The sequence below is a fragment of the Orycteropus afer genome, unplaced genomic scaffold (genome assembly GCF_000298275.1).
Source record: "Orycteropus afer afer isolate SDZICR_OR568_19922 unplaced genomic scaffold, OryAfe1.0 scaffold00718, whole genome shotgun sequence".
Taxonomy (NCBI): domain Eukaryota; kingdom Metazoa; phylum Chordata; class Mammalia; order Tubulidentata; family Orycteropodidae; genus Orycteropus; species Orycteropus afer.
In genome coordinates, this window is record NW_006922305.1 from 199,802 (window position 1) to 220,991 (window position 21,190).

At 40.9% G+C, this 21,190-nt stretch overlaps 1 protein-coding gene across 1 annotated transcript in view; it reads left to right on the forward strand.

Annotated features, from left to right (window-relative positions):
• LOC103211285 (zinc finger protein 501-like) overlaps nucleotides 1-21,190 on the forward strand; it is a 53,283-nt gene that overhangs the window by 25,971 nt on the left and 6,122 nt on the right. Inside the window, exons 3-4 of the mRNA XM_042783177.1 lie at nucleotides 12,708-13,038; nucleotides 13,207-13,506. Coding sequence (XP_042639111.1) covers nucleotides 12,708-13,038; nucleotides 13,207-13,506 — 631 coding nt within the window. The remainder of the gene's footprint in view (nucleotides 1-12,707; nucleotides 13,039-13,206; nucleotides 13,507-21,190) is intronic.

Sequence of the window (21,190 nt, forward strand, 5' to 3'; positions counted from 1 at the left end):
GCTAGGGGTCGCTCTGGACGCTAAAGTTCCCGCATCCGCCCTTCTCACCCTCGGAGATCCTAGCTCGGCTGCGAGATGTTCCAAGCCCCGGTCGCTCCGCGGCCGGTCGGGGGTTCGCGTCTGTTTCGATGTAAAATCGCGCTGCGGCGGGTCCCTACCCTGGCCTTTCCATTCTCGGACTGTGTAAAGGCCGCTTGCCCGGTCACTTTCCTGCTTACAACCCTTCTCTGGCGCCCGCCCTGCGCCGGTTAAAGTCCTCACCCTCAGGGTCTCTCGGGATCCTCCAGCCCCTCCCGCGGGTCCTCTCTTTGGTTCCCTCTTCTGAGACTTTGTCCTCACGTCTTTGTGTATCTAAAGAAAAACTGCGACTTGTCTCAGACAATTCTGCTTCACTTTTTCCCTTTACTGAGCTGAAGTGGAGTGGGATCTGAAAATGAAATTTCTGAAATTACCCTGTTCCTACATGGTGCCTCTTAAAAGCATATTTAAAGTTCAGTTATTTATTTTTTGAAAATGTACTTACTGTTGCCTTAAATGGGTATTCTTTTTCAGGCTTAGTAAACAAACGTTACCTTACTGAATTCAACGTTTTTCTAAATACTGTTGTACACATGATCTTCTGCAGTTATCTTACGGCATCCCATAGTGAGCACATAGTATTCTTTTCTAAATATATCCTCTGTCTCTTGTTTTTTAACCTTTGATGGTTTTCCCTTTTAAATTGATTGTTTGGGGTTCAAATTGAGAGGGCTGCATGCTTTCTACTCTTTCTTATATACCTGTGTTGGAAATATTCTTTGGCACTTAGTAAATAATGTTAGAGTATTTTAATGCATATGTTGAAGGGAGGTGAGGGATTTTTTATATTAACAGACAAAACCTAGCTTAAATAGAATCTTATCTAGTGCTGCTGTAACAGAAATACCACAAGTGGTTAGCTTTAACAAAGAAATTTACGTTCTCACAGAGTAGGAGACAAGAAGTCTTAGCCCTAACTAGAAGCTAACAGGGCCAGCTCTAAGGGAAGGCTCTCTCTCTGTTAGCTCACAGTTTAGGAGGAAGGTCCTTGTCTCCTTTTAGCACCTGTGGGTCCAGCATTCTTTGGAGATCTCCATGTGCCTTGGCCTCAATCTTCTTCTGGGTCTAGAAGGTTTCCAGCACGGACCTTGGGTCAAAAGGATGCCCTCCTATCTTGGCTCTTATTTCTTGTGGTAGCAGGTGCCTCTCTCTCTGTCCACTTCTCATTTTATCTCTTGTAAGATAAAGAGTGACACAGGCCACACTCCAAGGAAACTCCCCTTACATGGAATCAGAACTGTGACCTGAGTAAGGCTGGTGTATCCCTTCCTAATCCCGTTATAACTGATTGGCTGATCACGTCATGGGGATGATTACATCATTACATAACTGCCAGAACCACTGAGAATCATGGTCCAGCCAAGTTGACACATATTTTGGGAGGACACAATTCAATCCATGACAAGCAGTTAATTCACCTTTTTCCCTTCTGTTAAAATAATAAGCTGTGGGCTACAAGTGGATGTTCCCCTCATGTCCCTCTGTGCAGATGTTGAAGTCTAGCCTAGATTCCCTTGGAATCTTGTTCTAACAGAGCTCATTTATTTAAGCTAAAGAACAAAAAAAATTATTATAAAAATACACATAGCAAAACATTTGCCATTTGAACAGTTTATACATGTATAATTCAGTGACATCATCATCTTCATGTTGTACAACCACTATTTCTCAAAAAAAAAAAAAACAAGCTCACTACCATTGCATCGGATCCAACTCATAGCGACCTCTCGTTGGGTTTCCAAGGCGGTATCACTATGGAAGTAGATTGCCCAGCCTTCCTCCCTAGGAGTAGCTGGTGGATTTGAACCACCAGCCTTCTGGTTAGCAATCAAATGCCTTAGGCACTAAGCCATAAGAGTTCCCTACTATCACTATCCTTTCCTAATTAATATAAACTTTGTGTTCCCTAGTCACTCCACCTTTCTCCCTCCTTCCCACCTCAAGTAGGCACTAATAAGCTTTAGTTTCTAAGTGTTTGCCTATTTCACATAACTGATATCATACCCTGTTTCTCCTTTTACGACTGACTTCTCTAACTCAGCACATTGTTTTCCAAGTTCATGCATATTGTGGCATGCATCAGAATTTCACTTCTCTTTATGACTGGGTAGTATTCTATTATATGTAAGTACCACATTTTGCTTATCTATTTATCTGTTGAATTAAATTTGGATTGTTTCCATCCTTTGGCTATTGTGAAAAGTGCTGTAATGAACATTGATTTTTCAGTGCTTTTTGTTTGTGTTTCTACTTTCACTGCAGGGTTCATACCTAGAATTGGGATTCCTGGGTCATATAGATATGAGAATTGGCTTTTCTATTTCTGTAAAAAGAAGACAGTTGGAATTTTTATGGCAATTGCATTGAATTTACAGATTTCTTTGGGTAAAATTGACAACTCTATTAAGCCTTCCACTCCATGAACATGGAATGTCCTTCCATTTATTTAGTCCCTCTTTGATTTCTTTTAGTAATGTTTACAATTTTTGTGTAGAGTCTTTCACCTTGGTTAAATTTATTCTTTCTGATGCTATTGTAAATGAAATTGTTTCTTTGATTTTCTTTTCAGCTGCTCATTTTGTACAGAAACCCAACTGATGTTTGTGTGTTGACCTTGTATGCTGTTGCTTTGCTGAATTCATTTATTAGCTCTGATAGCTTTCTTGAAGAATCTCAAGATTTTCTATGTATAAGATCATGTTTATCTGGCAGGGTTCAACGTGTATAGTCTCCATTTATGTTGTTGAAAAAAATATATTTCCTATGAACAGGCAGTGATCTTGCAAAATTCTATCATGTGATTTCCAGTGTTGTTTCTGTCACCAATGTTGTATTTTCTAACTCCTGATCTTTCTTTATTTCCAACTTTCAAATTCCAATCACCAGTAATTATCAGTGTGTCATGATGGCATGTTTGATCAATTTCAGACTGAAGAAGTTGGTAAACATTTTCCATTTCTTCATCTTTGGCTTTAGTGGTTTGTACTTAAATTTGAATAATAATTGTATTAACTGGTCTTCCTTGTAGGCTTAAGAATATCATCCTATCACTGATAGCATTTTACTTCAGGATAGTTCTTGAAATGTTCTCTTTGACAACGAATGTGACACCATTTCTCTTCAATTTGTCATGTCCTGCATAGTAGGCCCTGTGTTTGTCCTGTTCAAAATGGCAAATACCAGTCCATTTCAGCTAACCAATTCTAGGATATGTCTCTTCAAGTGTTGGATTTCATTTTTTATAACTTCCAATTTTCCCAGGTTCATACTTCATACATTCTCTGTTCCAATTATTAATTGATGTTTGCAGCTATTTCTTCTGAGTCATGACACACTGGCAAATGAAGATCCTGAAAGCTTTACTCCTTCCACGTCATTAAGGTCAACTCTACTTTGAGTGGGAGCCCTGATGATGCAATCATGACCTGCTTGGCTGCTAACCAGAAGTTGGCAATTGAAACCCACCCAGCAGCTCTGTAGGAGAAAGACCTGACAGTCTGCTCCCATAAAGATTACAGCCTGGGAAACCCTATGGGGCAGTTCTGCAGTGTCATATGTTGTCACTGAGAGTCAAAATCAACTCAGTGGCACCTAACAACAGCAACTACTACTTTGAAAAGGCAGCTCTTTTCCAGTCCTATTTTGAGTATGTTCCATCCTGAGGGGCTCATTCTCCATCACTATATCAGACAGTGTTCTGCTGCTATGCATAAGGATTTCACTGGCCAACTATTTTGGAAGTAGATCACCAGATTCTTCTCCTTGGTCTGTCTGTGGGGTTGTGAAGCTCCACTGAAACCTTCCCACCGTGGGTGATCCTACTGGTATTTGAAATGCCAGTGGCATAGCTTCCAGCCTCACAGCAGCATGCAGGGCACCAGTATGGCAAACTGGCAGATGAGTGGTGTTCATGCAGAACCTCTACACAGAACAAAAGGCAGTTGTTTGAGCAGAACAGTAGATACTATGTGGTTTAAAATCAGGAAAGGTGGGTGTCAGGCTTGTATCCTTTCACCATGCTTTAATCAGTTTGAATGCTGAGCAACTAATCCAAGAAGCAAGACTATGTGAAGAAGAACACAGCATCAGGATAAGAGGAAGATTGATTAACAGCTTATGATATGCAGATGACACAACCTTGCTTACTGAAAGCCAAGCAGACTTAAGCACTAACTGATGAAATCAAAGACTACAGCCTTCCATATGGATTTTGTCAACATAAAGAAAACAAAAATATTCACAACTGGACCAATAAGCAACATCATGATGAATGGCGAAAGTCTGAAGTTGTCAAAGATTTCATTTTACTTGGTTCCTACAATCAGTGCCCATGAAAGCATTAGTAAGGAACTCATATGGCATTGCATTGGGCAAGTCAGCTGCAAAAGACCTCTTCAAAGTATTAGAGAGAAAAGGTGTCACTTTAAAGACTAAAGGGCACCTGGCCCAAGGCATGGTATTCTCAGTCACATCATATACATGCGAAAGTTGAACAGTGATCTACTTTTTTCTATCTTAATTGTTGTCTCTAGGATTTCCTATAAGATATTGAATACCAGTGATGAGAAAAGACATGCTCATCTTGTTCCTGATCTTAATGGGAAACCTCTCAGTCTTTCTCCATTGCTTACGATATTAGCTGTGAGTTTCTCATAAATGACTTTTATCACATTGAAAAAATCTGCTCACAGCTGATTACGTAACCTCTTTGAATCTCACAGCAGCATGTTGCACAATTGATCACTTGTTCTTTCTGGAAACACTTTCTTGTTGGCTTTGAGGACATCACAGTTCTCTTTAAATGTCTACTTCTCTGTGTACTGGTTTCATTTTTCATGTCTCACTTAGTGTCCCAGGGAGCAGTCCTTGAACCTCTTCTCTCTGTCTACACCCGTGGCCTTTCCATATCTTCTCACGTCAAGGAGTTGAAACATGGAAAAGCCATGGGTGTCACCAAAAATAAGATGTTTAAGGACTGCTCCTGTAAACTGCAGATTCATGTTTCCATATGGCTGCTCAACATCTCTGCTGGGGCCTCTTGAAGACATCTCTACCTTAAAATGTACAAAAATGATCCATTGACCCCCTATGTTCCTTTGAAAGCTTCCAGGTCTCTTTAAGGACTGGGCTGACCTGAGGCTCAGGTGAACATCTTGTCATATTGTAAAAATACACAACACTGTACATTCTTTGTAAGTATTTTGAGTTATGATAAAATTAAGAAAATAGATGTCATCTTAAAATGGATCAGGGAATACATGATTTTCACCATTCTCTTGGGATGTGGGGGAAAAACAGTTAAAGCTCCTGAGTCTTCCTGTTTCCCCAGGATCTCTCTGTACTCCTCGTCTTATCTCCTTGCTTACTCTGCTCCAGCCCCACAAGGCTCATCCTGGTGCCAGAATCTCTATTGATGTGGTCCTTCACTGTGCTCATCCCACTGCCTAGAACTCTCTTGACCCTCACATGCATCGAGGAAATAATCTTTCCTTCCTAAGCTATTTGTTCTTACATTACCTTCTCATGACAGTCTTCTGTGACCCCTCCATTGAACATTCCAGCTACACCCTCACCTCCAACCTTGACCCATAATGCCTGCTGTGTACATGTCTGTCTGCTCCTGCCCCTTCCATGGGTGGATCCAAGTAACAGCATAGCCCTAGGTGAGAACAGAGCCATAGGGTGGGAGGTGTGTTGATCTCGCCTCCTCTGAGTGGGGCTCATCCTTGGTTTCACTCTTCATTGCTGATGCATTTTGCAAATACATTGCTTGTGCCCCCTCCCAGTGATTCCCCTTCTAATAGTCTAGATGGGGCACACCTTAAGGTATAATTAAAGTGTCCCAGCTGATTCTAATGTGTATTCAGCTTTGAGCACCAAGGCTCTGGGTCCTCAGTTTCTGAGGGTGAGACCAATCCTGGTCCCAGGAGTGATGTGAGGACTCTGTTCTGCTTGGGGTTTGGTATCTGAGCCATATCTAATCTGAAGGGGAGGTCTCCCCAGCCTAGGTCTCCCTTCTGCAGCGGCATGAATGCACTTCACAAGGAGGAAAGGTGTTGAATTGAACTGTTGGTCTCTCTGTAGGAGGTTATTATCCCTGATAATTATCCCTACTAGGGCAGTGGGCAACAGGGACCATCTTTCCCCATGGTGAGGTCCTCTCCTTGTGTGTATGTGTTTGTGTGTATGTGTGTGTGAATATGGTACAGGAAAGAGGTTTGTTCATTCTGATCATTTAACAGCATAATTTGTGCCTTTAGGATTGACTTCTTAAGACCGATCTTGCCTAAGAAAGAAGTTCACAGAGAGAAGAGATAAACAGGCGTCCCAGATGGCTCTGTCCCAGGTAACAGTCATATTCCTGGTTGGTGGCTCTGACTCTGCCACATTCTGCCTGACATGTTCACTTGCATTTATTTACCCAGGGCCTTCCCTCAGTCCCCTCTCCCCTCCACACAGAGTCCACTTCCCCATGTCCCACGGACATAGGACTTGTGAAGAGGCTCCATTTGGGGAGTGTTCTGAGGAGGACTTCACACCAGACCTGGGTGGGAGCCAGGGAGTGGACCCTGTGGAGTAGTGAGAGTGGGCAGCTTGGTGGGTTTAGGAATCCACATCTGGATGCGCTGCCACCTCTCTGGATGCACATTAAAGCAACTGCACATGTATGTGTTGAATTAATGCAGGAACAGCTGAAAATTCTGGAAAGAAGGCTACAGTTGGAAATCTGCTCTGCCTAGTTATTAATCATTCACAGATAAACAAGTGAATCTGTGTTACTGCTTCTAAAATATTAATGATTTGAAATGGAATGGAAAATTCACTAACAGACATCAGTAATAGGAGATGCTTTATTCCCTAATCAGTTTTAAAATAGGGAATCCACCTAAATGGGTAACAGGGGTTTCTTTAAGCCCTTCACAACACATCTGCTAGAAATATCAAACCTTTCACATCAACTTATTTACTTATATACCTTTCTCCTTTTATCATTTTGTGTGAAATAAGAACTCTCCCTTTTCCAGTTGTGAGATGAGATATGTGTGTTTGGTTTTTTCTTTTCTTTTTTAAACAGGGATTGTTGACATTTAGGGATGTGGCCATAGAATTCTCACAGGAGGAATGGGACTGTCTGGACCCTGTTCAAAGGGCTCTCTACTGGGATGTGACGTTGGAGAACTACAGCAACCTGGTCTCCCTTGGTGAGAATAACTTCCCTCCAGAAGTCAGGCTCTGCCCTTGTATATCTTTGCACTTCCCCTGAGAGTCTCTTGGAACCGCCTGCTCTGCTGGATAGACTTGGAAATCTCTGTTCTTATAGCAGAGATTGAAGCTGGTTCAGGAATGAGAAGGTTCATAAGATGGCATGGAACTTTAGCCTTCCCCTTTCTTCAGATAAGGAGCTCTGGTGGTGTAGTGGATAAGGTACATGGCTGCTAACCAGAAGGTCAGCATTTCAAACCCACTAGCCACTCTGCAGAACGAAGATGGGCAGTCTACTTCTGTAAAGATTTATAGCCTCTGAAATCCAATGGGGGTCACTATGAGTCAGAACCGACTCAATGGCAGTGACTTTGGTTTTTCCTTCAGATAGGAGCTCTGGTGGTATAGTGATTAAGGCATTTGGCTGCTAATCAGAAGATTGGTGATTCAAGCCCCCCAGCCTTCCATAGAAGAAAGATGAGGCAGTCTGCTTCCGTAAAGATTTACAGCCTTGGAAAGCCAGTGAGGGTCACTGTGAGTTGTAATTGACTCGATGGCAGTGAGTTTCGTTTGGTTTGGCTTCTTCAGATGATCTGCCAGTTTCACTCTAGGTCACTGCTGTTTCCATGTCTTGAGCATGGCCAACTCTCAATATATTCAGTTGTCTGGCTTTACTTCCATGCTTTTGATTGAATAGTTCTTGGAAGAGAGCTAAAGAGTTACGTATTTAGTATATTCCCTAAGTATTCTAAGCAGGCAGCCAGTGGGTGGATGTTTGGAATACTTTCCTAGAGACATCTGTGATGTTCTAAGCTGAGTAAATTGCTTGGATTGTTTTCTGCAAAAGCTGCAGCATGTTATGTTCCTTTTTTCTGATGAGCAGGAATCTCTCCTGAGATGAATGTTATCTCCATTTTGAAGAAAGGAACAGAGTCCTGGACAGTGGACAAAACAACGAAACTAACAAAAAATCCAGGTAGGTGGGAACGTGTCAAGATGTGAACATAAGTGTCTTAGTATCTTAGAGCTGCTATAACAGAAATACCTCAGGTGGGTGGCTTTAATGATCAGAAATATATTTTCTTACAGTTTACTTTGCTAGACGTTCAAATTTAGGGCACCAACTGTAGGGGAAGACTTTGTTGGCTGTAGGCAAATGTCATTGCCTCTTTTCAGCTTCTGTTCATAGATCCTTGGTGATCCTTATATGGCTTGCATCTTCCCTCCTGTGTGTCCTGTCTTTCCTCTGAGCCTGACACATTCATTTAAATCTCAAGAAGTGATTGACTTAAGGCACACTGATGTGGCCTCATTAACATAACAAAGATCCCTATTCCCCAGTGGGATTATATCCACAGTATAAAGGTAAAGTTTTATAACATATAATTTTGGGGAAACAATTCAATCTATAACATTAGGTAACAGGTCATATGGTTAGAGAAGAAACCACACCATCACATATGTTGGGGAGAAATTCTCCCCTAATGGGAAAACAGCTCTTGTGAGCTCTCAATGGAAATTTTTCTTCCCGATTCTCCCGTGCACCCCACATGCCACTCTCTTCAGAAGTAAAAGTGCATCCTCCAGTGGGGGTGTAGCTCAAGCAGAGGCAAAGGCATGACCTACAACATACCATTTTCTAGTCACTATGATATCTTCAGTGCTATGGTTTTGATAGGGACACTGAGGGCTGTTGCAAAGGGGTGTTTTCTCCTACTGTACTTGATTTCATGTGATCCTCAGTTCTCTGTTCATAGCTGAGGCCTCTTTGTCCTGAAGCATCTATCCAGATTCTGTGCTCATTGGAGACCTTCTTAGGAGATGGCACAGCACTGCTGTCTCTTCCATTGCAGATGAGGTCCCAGGAAATTTCATGACTTTGCCCAGACCTTGAACTGACAGATCCCTTCAGCAGACCACAAATCATTTGATTTGCATAATAGCCCAGCCTCTTGAAAGAATGTGGCCACCCATTGCACTTCAAGGTATCTCTGGTTTTTGTGGAATCTCACGGTGTCTCTCAAGAGCAGTGTGGCAGCATTGATCAAATACACCCACTTCTCACTTACAACATAATTAGGCTCCAAAGAACAGGTCATAATGCAAAAATCAGCATTATACATGAATGGAAGGTGACTACATTATTACATAACTGCCAAACCCCTTAGACTCATGGCCAAGCCAAGTTGATACATAACCTTGACCATCACTGCAACCATTAGTCTCACTTTGCACTGTGGTGTTTGTGGCTACCAGATGTATGTCATTAATGCACAAAATCATCAGATAGTAGATTTTTTACTATTACGATGAAAAAGGAATGTCAGTTAATGAGATCGTCAATAAGTGAGGAGTATGTGTATCATACTAGTGATCATCCCCTTTGAGACACCAGTCACAAGGTGGTATCTGAATAAAAATGGAACTAAAGCTGATTCCCAAAATGTGAATATGAAGATAACTCACATCCCTACTGATCCACTTCTCAAATCATTTCTGACACCAGCCCATGTGGTCTTTTTCTCTCTGCCACTTGGGTGGACAATTGGTGTCAAAATTGGTTAAAAAAGAGTTAAAGGGTGGAGGCATATCTGACCTCCACCTCAGTAATCGGCTTTGGGTTGATAAAAGTCGTGATTGTCCTTTCCTCTTGTGAAGTTAGAGAAGCTCAGGCAGTGCTGCCACCCCACCATTTCTGCCATTGCCTTACCTTGGAATGGGCACTAATGTGCACCTGGTCCGCTCCGTTGACGTAGCCAGTAAGTATATCAAGCACCGCATCTGCTTGCCGCAGCATCCTGACTGGCATTCCATCAGTTCCCAGAGCCTTGGTTTTTCACCCGTGCTTTCAGTGCAGCTTGTTTTCCCTTCACCAACAGCGGTTCGTGCTCATATGCTGCCTCCAGAAATGGTTGAATGTTCACCAATCCTTTTTGCTACATCGACTCTCTGTATTGCTGCTTTTTTTTTTTGATGCTTTCTATATCAATTGTTTGCCTATAGAATTCTTTTGTAATACAATTTGAGGCATGAATTTTCTCTTCAGTTCTTTCAGCTTAAAAACTGCCAATTGTCTTCTTCCCTTTCGGTTTTCTAACTCAAGGTCTTGACATATTTCATAATACTTTACCTTGTCTTCTTGAGTCTCTTTTTGAAATACTCTGTTCTCTTCTTTCACTTCATTATTTCTTCTGTTCACTTGCTATTCTGTTCTTAAGAGAAAATTTCAGAGTCTTGTCTAGCATGCATTTTAGTCTTTTCTTTCCTATATTTTCAATGATTGTTAATTTTTTTCATGTGTGATGCCTTTCTTATACTGCAACTCTTTGATCATCTATCATTTATATTCATTGTGTCAGTCTTCTTGAGATGGTCTCTAGATTTATGTGGGATTTATTCAGGGTTGTGCTTTGGCTTTCATGCAGTAGCTTTGATTTTCTTTGGCTTCAACTTGCCAAAGAAACTTTGACTCTTCCTCAGTCAGTGCCTGACTTAGTTCTGACTATAATATTGACCTTCTTTCATAATGTCCTGTGTAATATCTAGTGAGATCCATGTGCATGGTTGTCTATCCTGTTGTTAGAAAAAAAGTGAACTAATAATTCTTTTCACTGAAATCTATCGTGCTATCTCTGTCATCATTCCTTTCACCCAGGACATAATTCCCAACTACAGTTTCTTCTTTGTTTCCAACTCTTGCATTCCAATCACCAGTACTCATCCACACGTCTTGATTGCACATTGGTTAAATTGCAATGGTTTGTAAGCATCTTCAATTTGTTCACCTTTGTCATTTGTACTTGATACATAAATTTGAATAATAGTCATATTCAGTCCTCTTCCTTAGAGGTGTATGGGTATTAACCTATCACTGACAGTGTTGTACTTCATGAGAGATATTAAAATGTTCTTTTTGACAATTAGCGCAATGCCATTTCTCCTTAGTTATTCATTCGTGACATAGACCATATCATTGTCAGAATCAAAATGGCCAATACTGGTCCATTTCCATGCAATAATGCCTAGGATAGCATTCTTCAACAGTTCCATTTCATTGTTGACAACTTTTAGTGTTTCTTGATCCATACTTCGTACATTCAACATTCCAGTTAGTAACATATGTTGGCAGCTGTTCGTCTTATTTTGAGTAGTGCTACACAAGGAAATGAAGGTTCTTAGGCTCTATCCTATCTGTGTCATTAGGTCAAGTCTACTTTTGGGAGCTGTGTCTTTCCTCGTCATAGTTTTAAGTGTTTTCTAACCCGAATGGATCATCTTCCAGCACTCTTAACAGTATTCTATTGTTATCCATAAGATTTTCATCAGCTAACTTTTTAGAAATAGATCACTAAGCTTTTCTTCTAGTCTGTTTTAGTCTCGAAGTTATTCTGAATCCAGTCTACCTTGGGTGACCCTGCTGGTATTTTAAATACAGGTAGCATAGCTTCCACCAACCTAGCAACACACAGTCCACCACAGATGCCACCAGCTGTCTGTGTCTCTTCTGGCTTACATTCTTTGCATAGCATGAGTGGTATAGTCATGTGTACTCAAAACTCAACTTTCCTGAAAATGATACGAATTACATGTAATCATCCTTTCTTTATTGAGGAATCCTATTAAATTTGTGTTTCTAAAAGTTTGAAGACCGTAGTGGAGAAGTTTATAATATAGCTATTTGTGCTGGTGTGAAATTATGTTTTGGGATATAAAATATTTTTCAACTGTAATTAATAGGAAGTTTATGGTTCTTTATATTTTTAGATGTCTTTTCTACATGTGCAATCAAGGAATTATCAGCAAAAGAGCTCATTGATAAGGGAGAATTATTCCAGAGAATAATGGTGGAAAGAAATGAAAATCATGGCGTAGAGGAGTTCCACTTCATGCAAGCCAGGGAAAATGTGCATGAGTTTGAGAGTCAGTGGAGAGAAAATGAAAGAAGCAACAACAGAGTGGCTGTGGCTCATAACACAATTTTCAGTAGTAGAAGAGATCAACATGTTAAAAGAGATGCAAGAAATAAGTATATGACATATTTTAAAAACACGACCAAATTAAAGTTTCAGTCCCATGTGGCTGAGATGCAGACATTTCACACTGGAGAGAAAATGTATGAATGTCTTCAAGTGGAAACATCTGTCAACAATGAATCTTCAATTCCATCTCTTCAAAGAATTCCTCCAAGTATCCAAAGCAACATTTCTAATGAATGTGAGGAAGTTTTCATGCATCCTTCATTGTTTATGCAACACCAGAAAACCCACAGCAGAGAAAAACCTTACAAATGTAATGAATGTGGGAAAACCTTTAACTGGAGCTCAAACTTCACTAAACATCAGAGAATCCATACTGGGGAGAAACCATATAAATGTAATATATGTAGCAAAGTGTTTAGTCAGCGTTCAAGCCTTAAAAGTCACCAGATAATTCATAGTAGAGAGAAACCTTACCAATGTATTGAATGTGGTAAGGCATTTTCTGGAAGGTCAACACTTGTGGAACATCAGCGAACTCATAGTGGAGAGAAACCTTACATATGTAATGAATGTGGTAAGGCTTTTACCCGAAAATCAGGTCTTTTGAAACATCAGCAAATTCATACTGGAGAGAAACCTTACAAATGTAATGAGTGTGGCAGGGCTTTTAGCACTCCATCAAACCTTTGGAATCATAAGAAAATTCATACTGGAGAGGAAAAGTACAGGTGCAATGAGTGTGGAAAAGCGTTTAAGTGGGGCTCAAATCTCACTAGACATCAGAGAATCCATGCTATAGGAAAACCATATAAATGTGATATGTGTAACAAGAGCTTCAGTCATCCTGCAAGCCTCAGAACTCATCAGAGATGTCATACAGGAGAAAGACCTTTCAAATGCATTGAATGTGATAAAGCTTTTACCCAGAAATCAGGTCTTGTGGAACATCAGCGAATTCATAGTAGAGAGAAGCCTTATAAGTGCAATGAATGTGGTAAGGCTTTTAGCAGTCGATCGGTTTTTCGGAAACATAAAATAATTCATACTGGAGAGAGTCCTTACAAATGTATTGAATGTGGTAAGGCTTTTTCTGAAAGATTAAGACTTGTGGAACATCAGCGGATTCATAGTGGAGAGAAACCTTACAAATGTAATGAGTGTGGTAAGGCTTTTACCCGAAAATCTGGTGTCTTGGAACATCAACAAATTCACAGTGGAGAGAAACCTTACAAATGTAAGGACTGTGGTAAGGCGTTTACCCGGAAATCAGGTCTTTTGAAACATCAGCGTATTCATAGTGGAGAGAAACTTTACAAAAGTAATGAATGTGGCAGGGTTTTTTATAGTCCATCAATCCTTTGGGAACATAATCAAATTTATGCTGGAGATTTCGGCCAAACAATAGGACTATAAAGTAAGGGAGGAATGTACTTCTCAGATGCAAGACCAGAAGGGCTAGCATTTGCCCAAAAACAAAGCTTAGAAGGCAGGAAGGAGCAGGAGTGAAGGGCAAATGGAAACAGAGGATGCAGGGAGGAAGTGCAAAGAGTGCTGTTACACTGAGGGAATTGCAACCAATGTCACAGGACAAAATATGTTTAAATTGTTCAATGGAAAACTAATTTACTCCATAAACTTCCACCCAAATTGCAATTAAAAGTGAAAATAAAGTCATACTGGAGAGTAAAAGTATAGATGCAATGACTGTGGAAATACCTCGTAAGTGGGGCTCATCTCACACTAGACATCAGAGGAGCCATACTGGAGGGAAAAAGTATAAATACATTTGACAAAGGCTATAGTCATGAAAGGGAGCTCTGGTAGTGTAGTGCCTAAGGCTGGCAGTTCTAACCCACCAGCCACTCCTTGGAAGGAAGGTTGGGCAATCTACTTCCATAGTGATACTGCCTCGGAAACCCAAGGAGGGATTGCTATGAGTCAGGTCTGACTCTACAGCACATAACAACAACATAGTCATGAAAGCCTTAACAACTCATCAAAGAGTAACACTGGAGAGAATAATTACAAATAATACTGAGTGTAGGGAAGCCGTTAAGGTTCAAAACTCACAACACATTAGAGAATTCATACTGTGGAGAAAACTTAGAAATGTGAGTGTGGTAAGGCTTTTACCCAAAGATGAAATCTTGTGGAACTTAAGAAATTCATACTAGAGAGAAATCTTTCCAGTGTAATGTGGCATGGTAAACCTACATGGAGTTCAGTCCTCATTAAACATCAGTGAATTTATACCAGAATGAAATTATCTAAATGTAATGTATATGACAAGGTCACTATTCCAAATTAACTTGGAAATCATCTGAGAATTCATACTGGAGAGAAACTTTTCAAATGTAAATTGGTAATACATTTAACTAATTGTCTCTAGTCCTCAAAGAGTAATCAACCTGGAGTGTTAAGTTCTACACTGTAAGTAGAGATTAAAATCTATTAAAACTCATGAAATGATGTGCATCAGGGAGCCAAGGACATGTGGAAAAGTCCATTTCTCTTTCATTAATAAAGTTTTTATTCAATTCCTTGAGGTTTCTTGAAATGGCTGCATTACATTTCGTGACTTTCTATGTGAACTTTGAGATGTGTTGCTATAAGAATAACTTCAAATATAAAAACCAGCACAAAGCCAGTTTATATCAGGCAGAGGTCAAATATATAATAAATGTCCACAGTCTCCAATCTGCTGTACCACTCCATCTCTGACACTAGCTGCTCACCATCCTCTTCAGCACTCTTCTTGCCCCTGTTTGGGTTCAGTAACTTGCCGCAGTGTCTCATAGAGGTAGCAGTATGCAATGCAGTGAGTTACTTAATATGGCCCTTCTAGCCATAGTCCTCCATATTGTGATGTATTGTAAATCCTAGCTTCTATGCCTATGGTCATGGTCCCATTTTGGTGTGAGTTGTCTGTTAATGAGGCAGGATTAGGGTGGGATGTGTCTTGAGTCTCACCTTACTAGAGGATGTGACTCAAGTCTCCACCCTTAGTTTCCTTAAGGCATATATATATGAATGTTCTGGCAGAGTTTGCTCTTGCTGTGACTCGCATGTGGTTCATCATCATCTCACCTCTGCTTGGAGTTTGATACAGCAGCCAGCCATCTAACCGCCTAATTGGGTTCGTCAGCCTCTGAAACCATGTGAGTGAGAAGAATCCTCCAGACTGATGCCTGACCCCTGGTTTGGGTACTTGCCAGTCCCTACAACCATGTGAGCCATTTCCTTGGAAGTTCATGATGTCTGTGAGACATTACAGTGAAATATAGGACCCTAACATGGGAAGGAGAGTACTGAGGGGAGGAAGAGTTGATGCTAGAGGGATGGAGTGCTATAGCAGTTTGAAAACATTGGACATTTGGGACATCTTTAACCTCCACCTCGTAGGGACCAGCCTTGTGTTCATCATTTTGAAATAAATTATTCAGGCATGATAAAACTCGGGATCAGGAACTGTGTCAGCAGAGTCTAGACTTCCTTCACACTGAGAGCACATCCCTACCTTTTTAAGTGCGAGACAGCTCTCAGCTCCTCTACGGCATGCAAGCAAGCAGACCTGTTTCTCTGCCTTGTGTGCCCCCTTTCAGCCATGCAGGCCTCCTCTTGGCCCTACAGTCTGTCATCACTGATTGTTGCAGGGCCCCTTTTGGATCTGTTGCCACCAGCTCTCCACAGGGCCTCTTCCACACCTCTCACTGCCTTCAGTGGCACAGCTCTTAACCTGTGTTGACAGCTCTTTCAAAAGGTTTTGTGCCTCCTCTCTGCTCTCTTCTTGCCTGTTCTGTTTTGGGCCCCCCCCCCCCCCCCGTAAAACCTCTGTGGGGTTGGCGGTCTTTGTACAAAAGGTCCTTGTCAGTTTCAAGGCATGGCTCTCCCACCAGAGTCACAAATACAAACAGTTTCCTCTTGGGAGGCCACCAGAAATACCATTTGCATAGCAGGCTGTAGTCACTTCATTTGTGCAGTTCATTGACCAGTGCCTACAAGATGCAGACCAATCACAGGGCAGGCTGCAGACCTAACAAAAGGTATCAGACCATCAAGATGTTTACAACTTACCTAGGAAATACCAGTCAGCCTGGACAAAAGTAGCAAATCCTTTGGGTTAAAAACAAGGGCAAAGGGAACTTCTCAAGCCTTGGGGGTGGGACGGGGGATCTCTCAAGTTGTTTTTCTAAAGAAGGCAAAACGCCTAATAAAGGAATTCATGTCATCAGAGTTGTTACGAGGCCTTCATTACAGGCATTGCACATGTTACCATCGTGGTCTACAGGAAGCGATGAATGAGATGAAATGCTCTACATGATTACTTCTAATCCCTGGGCAACAAACAGTCAAGCACTTAACTATACCAGCCAAGAGGCTGACAGTTTAAACTAAGACTGACTCTTAACATGCATTCCACTGACAAATTTAGTTTGTGGGGGAGTGAAAAATAGATGCAAAACAATCTAAATCATGATTCAGAGGGTGACTGAGTTTTAGGAAAAGATTCATTTACCAAGTGACTGAAGCAGCACACAAGTACATTCAGGAACTGAGATTTTCATAGTAGATAAATAATAAATTCCAAGGGTCTGCTCATATAATAGAGAAAGTTGAAGGTGAATGATGGTCAGTTAAGAATGAATTTTTTTATCTCTAGTTTGGAAGAAGAGCCTGAGCAATTGAGCTAGCTTTTGTCTCTAAAGCATCCCAGCCACACCACATGGTCATGTTAATTGATGCATAAAAGGTGTTTGATAAAATCCAACACCCTTTCATGATAAAAAAAACTCAGTAATATAGGAATAGATGGAAAATTTCCCAAATGTGTATATGCAAAACCAATAGCAAAAATCAGTGAAGAAAGACTGAACACCTTGAGAATAAGACAAAGGTGCCCATTATCACCACTCTTGTTGAATATGGTACTGAAGTCCTAACCAGAGCAATAAGGCAAGAAAGAGAAATCAGAAAGGAAGAAGTAAAACTCTGGTGCAACGAATTACTTAGTATGGCCCTTCTAGCCATAGTCCTTGTAACTCCCACAAAATGATTGAGTGGGACTATGCAGATAAGGTGTTTGTAGCCCACCAGGGCTATTGGACAAGGAGCTCTCATGGTGCAGTGCCTATGGCATTTCACTGCTAACCAGAAGGTTGGTGGAATAAACCCACCAGCTGGTCCACAGAAGGAAGATGATCTTCCATAAAGATTTACTGCCTCAGAAATTCAGCGGAGGTCACTATGAGTCGGAATCAACTTGATGGCAGTGAGTTGTTTTGTTTTGTTTAAGGGTATGACAGCTTGCTAATAATGTGAATAAGCTGCAGGGAACCTTTGTGGGGATGGTACCATGCAAACAATATGTTTGGAACCCTAAAGATAGGATTGGTCATTTTTGCTATCCTGCTAGGCTTAAAATGAGCCATCTTAGAGGCAGAAAAAAAGGGACCCTCACTACCTACCAACAAGAAAGAAGAGATGGAAACAGTGGGTCCTTTGGGACTTGGATTTGATTCCCACAGTGAGACTCTCCAAGACCCAGCAGACAGGTGCAACAGCAGAGATGGCACAAGACAACAAGAAGTGTCAGAAACAGGAGCAGAACCAGGGCATGGGCTCAATTCAGACAGTGAGCTTCCTGGCCCTCAGAGCATGTGACTAAAGAGGGTGCCAACCGCAGAGCAAGAGAGCTGAGCATCTTCAGAAAGGAGGCTTCCTGGTGGAGTGGGGTGCTTCGGGGCATTCGTCAGTGGATGTCGGCTTGCATACACGTGGACCAAGAGAGTTGATTGCCTTTGAGCAGAGGCTTTCTGGTGGAATAGAGTGCCTCCAGGCACTTACTGGTGGAGCTAAAGAGCTTTGTAACACTTGCCCAAGCAGGGTAGAGGGTGGGCCAAGGGGCTGAAGGCCAGAGACAGGCCCACCTGTTGGCTAAGAAGAGGCTGTGCTGACTGAATAACTGCATCCTGAGTTGTAACCTGATACTTCCCTCATAAACCCCATAACTATAAGTATGGTTTGTGAGCTCTGTGTGGCCATTGAAACAAAGTATCAAACCCAGCAGAGAAGTAGAGAGTGTCATGGGAGGAGTGGCTTGTGTCATAATTGGTAAAAACGTTGGAGAGAGGAGATATGTCTGACCTCTGCTTCATAAGAATTAGCTTTGGAATGATGCTGATAATGATTATTTTCTCCACTTGTGATGTTAGATGAGGAAGTCAAATGATGTCATGCCATTTTTACACTATCTATTCACAGATGATATGACCCTATACATAGAAAACTGTAAAGATTCCACAATACAACAAGATCTAATAGAAGAATTCAACAACATTGCAGGTGCATGATCAACACACCAAAATCAATTGCGTTCCTTTACCCTAACAAGTATCCCAAAAAGGATATCAAGGAAACAACACCATTTATGAACGCCTGTACAATGATCAAACGCCTAGGAATTAGCCAGAGACATAAAAAATTGATACAATGAACATTTTAAAACTCTTCTAAGAAAGACTAAAAGAGACCAACATAAATGGAAGGACAAGTCATGCTCATGGATTGGAAAACAATGCAGTGAAAATGTCAATACCATCTAGTTATGTACATATACAATGCAATCTTGATAAAAATCCCAACATTATTTACTGAAATGGAAAAACTAGTGACCAACTTTATATGGGAAGAAAAGAGCCCCAAATAGCCAAAGCAATACTGAATAAAAATAGGAGACCTCTTGCTCCCCAGTGTTAAAACATACTATACAACTACCATAAACAAAACAGCCTGGCACTGGTTCTGTGGTAGACAAGTAGACCACTGGAACAGAATTGAGAAACCAGAAATTCATCCATCCATCTCTGTGCAGCTGAGTTTTGGCAAAAGCCTCAAGTCCATTCAATGGAGAAGAAACTCTGTTTGGTAAGTTGTGCTGGCAAAACTTGATACCCACTTGCAGAAAATGAACAAAAACCCATAACTCACATCACACAAAAACTAAAAATGCACCAAAGATCTAAAATTTAAATCTAAAACTATAAATTTCCTGGAAGAAAACTATGGCACCTAATAAAAAAAAAAAAAAAAAAAAAGCTAACGTAACTACAAATGCATAGATAGCTGCAGACACATGACTGGGACCTCATAAAAATTAAATGCTGTGCTCATCAAAAGACTTTTTCAAAAGAGTAAAATGAAAACCTACAGAGTGGGAAGGAAAATCTTTGGAAACAACACATCTGATAAGAATCTAATGCCTAAAATATGTATAAAACTTTGACAACTCAACAACAAAATTAACTTAATTTTTAAAAGGACATGAACAGACACTTCATCAAAGAGGACATTTAGGTGACCAACAAACATGAAAAATACTCACTGTCATGAGCCATTAAACAAACAAAAAAAATTGACACCAAGTTGACTCTGACTTGCAGTGACTCTAAGACCCTGTAGGACAGAGGAGAACTGGCCCCACGGGGTTTCCAAGGCTTTAAATCTTTTGCATAAGCAGACTGCCACATCTTTGTCCCAGAGAGGAGCTGGTGTGTTCAAACTCCTGACTCTTCAGTTAGCAGCTAAATCCTTAACCACTAAGCCACCAGGGCTCTGCATTATCTATGAGAAATACAAATCAAAACCCAGCTTAAAGGACACTGATTTGAAAAAGAACAGCAACAAATGTTGGCAATGATGTGGGGAGACTGGAACCCTTATCCATTGTTGGTGGAACTGTAAAATGGTACAACCACTATGGAAAACAGTATTGGGCTTCCTCAAAAACTAGAAATAGAAACACCTTATGATCCATCAATCCCACTTCTATGTATAATATGCCCTAAAGGTCTAATAAAGGACTCACTGATACATTCATACCTATGGTCATTGCAGTGTATGGTATGCACATACAATTGGATAACTATGCATCCATAAGGCCAATGATAAGTCTGCGAAATGGATAAATCTGGAGGACATAGTTCTAAGTAAAATAATCACATAAGGACAAATATTTATGATGCCACATTTAAGAAGACAGAGCAGTGTTCATTGATGGCTACTAGGAGGAGGTGGGTGGAGGGGTAATCACTCTCTAAATCACAGACACTTGTTATTTTTGGTGATGGGAAAAGTAGCATCAAATGTGAATGTAATGAGCCAACTTCACCACAGTAAACGATGCCACTAAAAACACACAAGAGCAAAAGAGATCTGGGCTAAAGAATAAAACAATTTTGCAACAACACCAACAATAACCAAAAAATGAGTGTATGGTCATATATGTATGTATATGGGTATATATGTTTATGGTTAGGTATGGGTGTGTGTACCTATGGGTGCACGAACAGAAGTATAAGTACTGTATGTACAGATGTGTGTGTGTGTGTGTGTATCTTCATAGAGGACACAGTTACAGATACTTCTCAGAACTAACCAAACACCTTGTGAGACTGGTTTTCTGTATTTGAAGGCTTAGGACCTTAGTCTGACAAGAGTACTCAGTCATTTGGCATAATATCATTCACAAAGTTTATACTCAGCATCTTAATGAGGTGAGTAGTGACTGAGATCTTAAAAGCTGGCAAGTAGCCACCAAAAATAGAACTATTGGTCCCTACTCGTCAAGAGCAAAAAGAGGAAGAAGGAAACCAAAGTCAGAGAAAATGAATCTATGGGGCTCATCCACCCTGAGACCAGAAGAACTAGATGGTGCCCGGTTACCACTCCTGACCATTATGGTCAGAGCCACAGTAGATCGACCCTGATAGAATGGGAGAAAAATGCAGAGTAAAACTCAAATTCCCAAAAAGTCCAGATTTATTGGGCAGTTGAGACTGGAGGACTCCCTGAGAATATTGCCCTGAGATCCTCTAAACCTCGAGCTGAAACTATCCTGAGATCACCATTTCATGAAATAACAGGTTGACACA